This window comes from Daucus carota, chromosome 1, assembly GCF_001625215.2.
Source record: "Daucus carota subsp. sativus chromosome 1, DH1 v3.0, whole genome shotgun sequence".
Classification (NCBI taxonomy): Eukaryota; Viridiplantae; Streptophyta; class Magnoliopsida; order Apiales; family Apiaceae; genus Daucus; species Daucus carota.
In genome coordinates, this window is record NC_030381.2 from 37,200,280 (window position 1) to 37,205,616 (window position 5,337).

The 5,337-nt window shown below is 33.8% G+C and overlaps 1 protein-coding gene across 1 annotated transcript; it reads left to right on the forward strand.

Moving 5' to 3' along the window:
- The first annotated feature begins 2,268 nt into the window (after positions 1 to 2,268).
- On the forward strand, positions 2,269 to 5,337 carry LOC108197128 (type IV inositol polyphosphate 5-phosphatase 9). The gene is made up of 8 exons (XM_017364643.2): positions 2,269 to 2,427; positions 2,553 to 2,737; positions 3,031 to 3,141; positions 3,233 to 3,524; positions 3,630 to 3,814; positions 4,436 to 4,544; positions 4,651 to 4,802; positions 4,911 to 5,337. The coding sequence occupies exons 1-8, from the start codon at positions 2,407 to 2,409 to the stop codon at positions 5,122 to 5,124; spliced, it is 1,269 nt and encodes a 422-aa protein (XP_017220132.1). The 5' UTR covers positions 2,269 to 2,406; the 3' UTR covers positions 5,125 to 5,337.

Here is a 5,337-nt window from a genome sequence, read left to right on the forward strand (position 1 = left end):
AATTTAATAAATAAGGAATGGATGGAAGATTTATAATCTGGATAATCAGGTTAAGTCATGTTTCCAAATACAAAGATTTATTTAGTCTGCGTCGTTATAAACATTTTTTCGTGATTTTTTTTTTAATCGACATTCATATATATTATCTTTAACATCTACAATGTACGGATCGCCAATAACATAACTCAAGTATTTTAACTCTTACATACGTGCCTTTCATAACTTATATCTCATATCATACTCTTTGTTAATAAAAAATGTATAGGTTAATTAGATAAAAAAAAACAAAAAACAAAAAATCATACCCGTGTGCGTAGCACGGGCCAAAATGCTAATAAACACGTTAAATTTTATAACTTAAAACTCATAAATAAGTAGTTTGACTGCGCCTATTAACCGTCAGATTTGAGATTATTCACGACAGAAAGTATAGGTTAAGTTGATAAAAAATCAAAGAATCAATATTCGTGTGCGTAGCACGGGCCAAAAAGGCTAGTAGAATATAAATCTCATCAGACAATAATTGACGATTAATATCAATAAATATTTATAACATAAATAAGAAAAATATAATTAAAAATTGAAAACATATTTGAGATATATCTAGGCAAATATAAGACATAATCCTAGGAAACAAATGAATCATGATTATAGCTAATAGTCATTCTCAGCCCAATTTAAATTTGGTATACAACAATCAACTCATCAACCATTAAAGGCAGAATAATACTTCATAAAAACTTAATAATTAGAGTTGTCATATGTTAATAAAAATAAAAAAAATAATAAAATTTGTTTTATAAATGTAACAGTATATTAATTTTAACATATAAATATAGTACTGAAATAAACTTAATAATAATTAATAAAATATTGTATATCCGCATCAACAAGGACTATTGATCAGTTATTTACATTTCATTTGCAGGGGGATCTAGTAAAAAGCACATGAGACACGTATTTCTCATAAAAAAAATTTGACACCTTTTCACTATTCTAAATCTTACATAATTATTGAAGTGTCTCGAAAAATTTCAGAAAATATATAAATATTTTACAAAAATTTGCTTGATCCCAAAATTGGAATCCTAATACTGTTTGACGACGTTTTTATTTGCATATTCATTACAAGATGACAATATGAAACCAGCCGAGTAAGATTCTCCAAATCTTCAAATTGATTAACAAATGGCTCCAACTACACCTAAAAAAATTACACCAACTAATCAAAATATTAAGATATTGATATATATTCTATTAACAAATAAACCTGATAAACCTAAAAGAATATTCTTCACATGTTTCGCCAAAAACTGTAAATGACATTATTACCCCTTACCTTAATGCTTTGAGACTCGGCGGAATAGAGATTTGGACACATTGGAACACAGTGCATGTTCTCGTCTCTATGTTTTTGGACAAACTGCCCGATGTTGAAAAAATAAACATATTAATTTATTTAGTGAGGCTAGGACTTCCCATCCACTGTCCTGCAACTTTAAACAAGTCTAATGATTAATCATAAAATACAGAAATTTAAATTAGCAAAACCATTGGCTGAGTTATATAAAACTAGCTTGTTCAGATTTACTTATTTAGTTAGCGTCTGGTACTCTGGTTTGTCCACAAATTAAATAGACATAACAGTTGACTCAGGCGCCCAAAACTAAATTAAACCAGATTTGTAAGAATCATTTGTACCGTTATGTCGCAGATGAAGCTGGCCTCAGATCTTAAACCATGATGTCGATTGTCGAACGAGAGGAGAGATTTCTAGTTGAGAGTTGAGTTTAGCAATTCTAATTGGTTAAATTACAACGACGAGATCACAGACGCCCATTTCTGATATCATGGTAAGTCACCAATTCTCTGAGAACCGGCCGAAAGGTTGGGAAGATGATTTAAAAGGATCATATTACAACGGCAGTTAAAATTATTTGATATGACAGTTTTAAAAAGAAATAAAATGGAATAGATTATATATTCATTCTTTAAACTGATGGTACATTTTTAACGTGGATATGTTGTTTCGGGCGTGCCTTGACACACATGTACCATGAATGTATTATGAAAGCAAACAAACACTAAAATTCAGAATGATAGCCTTATGATAATCCCTCCATCCAATCAGCTCAACAAACCTGAGAAATAATGGGTGTTGGGGGAGACCACACTCCTTAATATGGAGGATTAATCATCATCATCCACGTCATTATTATGATTCTTCAATTCCAACTTGCAAATGTCCCTGTCCTCAGCATGGTCTCCCCTTATTATTTCACCCTTTATTCCTTGTTATATAACAAGTTGCTCAATGACTACCCCAACGTTCCTTCTTCTTCCTCCCTTTTCAGAGCCTGCAGATTTCCCCACGCCTTCTCTGAGTAGCCGTCGACGCTCGCCTTCATGCCGCGAAAGCTAGGAGAAGTACGTGCCTCGTTCTATCATCCATAATGTTGTAGTTCCTTAATTCTATCTGCATGGATTCATTAAAGAACCTTGCATGCATGGTATAACAGCTAGTTAATTAACAGCTGGTCCTTGATATGCAGGTCATGTGGCCTAGATTGATAGCAAGTAAAATCTTGAGGAAGACACTAGGTAGCAATAATTTTGTAGCGGACTTTCCAAGCGGCTTGGAGGATTATTCAGTTGAACTCCCTAGTCTGGATCTCGAATCGGCAAATAATTCCAACTCCATCTTCACCGATTATAACAAGGAGACCAACAACTACAAGTAAGAACTTCAATATTGCTCCCCTATATATATTTCTCTCGAGTAATACTCTTGATCAGCTCTCATCAGATCTCCTCTCATTGTTCTTTTGCTGAAAGTCTTAGCGTTAGCTACCATCTGGCATTATAATTTAAAGCTCATTACGTATACAAAACATAGAAAAACTTGTATGTTGCGTGTGTATGGGGAACAATATTCGTATTAACCTATTAATTTTTTACTTAAAAATTTATTAATTTTCTTCTTAGTACTTTGGTAGACTTGTTGGTTAAAATATATTTACTTTTGAAAAGGGTATTCACTAGTACGTGGAATGTCGGCGGAGTATCACCAACAGATGACTTGAATATGGAGGATTTGCTACATACACCCAATACTACTCCTTGTGACATCTATGTTTTCGGGTATAATTCATACGTAAACAATTCTTACTGTTTTTTTTATAATGCATCTTGATATGTTTGTATAAATATTTTTATATTTGAATGTCTTCAGATTTCAAGAAGTTGTTCCTCTCAGAGCTGCAAATATCCTTGGATCCGAGAAGAGTAAAATTTGCATGAAATGGAATTCATTGATCAGGAAGTCCCTAAACAAAAGCACTCGCACCAGCAATGGCAATAACTCAATCCAGAGCAGTGGTAGACAAGACTTCCGGTGTCTCATCAGTAAACAAATGGTTGGAATATTAATATCCGTCTGGGTTCGTGCGGATCTTCATTCCTTTGTGAGAAACCCTAACGTTTCATGTGTAGGTTGTGGCATCATGGGATGTCTAGGAAATAAGGTACTCTAAATTTATGTGCCTATGCATCTATATGTACTAATTAAGCACACTGATACTTCGGTTCAATTGAGGATCAATTTTATATTAATTTCACTCTACTTGCAGGGTGCAATATCAGTAAGGTTCAGATTACACGAAACGAGCTTCTGCTTTGTGTGCAGTCATCTGGCTTCAGGGGGAAGGCAAGGAGATGAGAAAATTAGAAACTCCAATGTTGCTGAAATATTTTCACGTACAAGTTTTCCTAAAGGCACCGCGCTTGATTTGCCAAGGAAGATCACAGACCATGAGTATGTCTGCTGCAGGCATTTCCCATAACTTTTGTTATTAATTAACTAACATTGATTTGATCCTGATTAACAACTCGTTGATTAGGTCTTAATATGTTTAATCAATAAATAATTCGACCTCATATTATAAAACCAGACAAACCATAAGTCATGAAAATAAGACATAAGTAACATTACTAAATTAATAGCTTAATCCCTATTGCTCCTTTTGTTTAGGCTTAAGTTGTCGTTATTAATCTAAAGCCTACGATCTTATAGAGACTACAGTTAAGGTTCTGATGTTTAAGTTAGTAAAATATTGTTAATTTCAACGCTTAAGGTTGTTGTCAGCAATAGTATATATCTGACCAATGAGCTAAATGATCATTAGCTATGTATTCAACCAACTGAAAAGGATGGTTTCCATTATACAATTTGTAATAAACTTAGATTATTGGTTTCATTATACTAATTGACTTCTAAATTAGAAAGTTAAATATTGTTTTGTGCTAGTGGAAGGAACAAGAACCATCTTGAGGTGTGACATCCTGCACTAGTCCAAATCAGTATCTAATTTTTATTTCTGCTACCTATATATCTACTACTTAATAGTAATTATTGGTAATGTTTAATCTATCACAGCCGGGTAATCTTGCTGGGAGACTTGAATTACCGAATCTCATTGCCGGAACATAAAATCAGAGCACTGGTAGATAAAGAAGAATGGAATATGTTACTTGAAAATGACCAGGTAGTCTCATGTTTAATTTTTGTATCAGCTCTTCTCTGCAGCCTCATTAGTCTGTCAAATTGGCTTATTGGTGAAATTAAATCAATTTATTCATGGAAATTTGTAGCTAAAGCAAGAGATAAGAGAAGGTCAGGCATTTGAAGGCTGGCATGAAGGAACAATCAACTTTGCTCCGACTTACAAGTACAATCCTAATTCTGATACTTATTATGGTAGTGATCATGGCAAAAAAGGCGAAAAGAAACGCGCTCCTGCATGGTTTGTGAAAACAAATACTTAGAACCAAATCAATTATTTGCTGTAGAATATATATCATATGAAATTCCTAATTAATTAGCTAACGACATTGCTTTATTCACTTGGCAGGTGCGACCGGATAATATGGTTCGGGGAGGGGCTAAAACAGCATTCTTACAGTAGAACTGAATCAAAGCTATCAGATCACAGGCCAGTGAAGGCTGTTTTCACCAGCCGCGTCAAGGTTCTGCAGAGTGTGAAAGGCTTTCGAAGTTTCTTCTTATCAGAAAGATTTGACATGATTCCAAATCGATTAAGGATGCCACTGAATCACGAATTCTAGCTAGTATCGCGTGTGCCTGGCGAATAATCAAGCGTCCAAGTTGTACTAAAGAAATTGGTGATAGGTGTGTAAATGTGATGTTTTGATAATTATGATTATAGTATGGTGTGACATTTGTATTAGTTTAGTTGAGGATAAACAGAGCCGCGAGAGAAGGTTCGATACTGTATTAAACTATATATGATTATGAGCAGTGTACAGTAAAGTTGATTA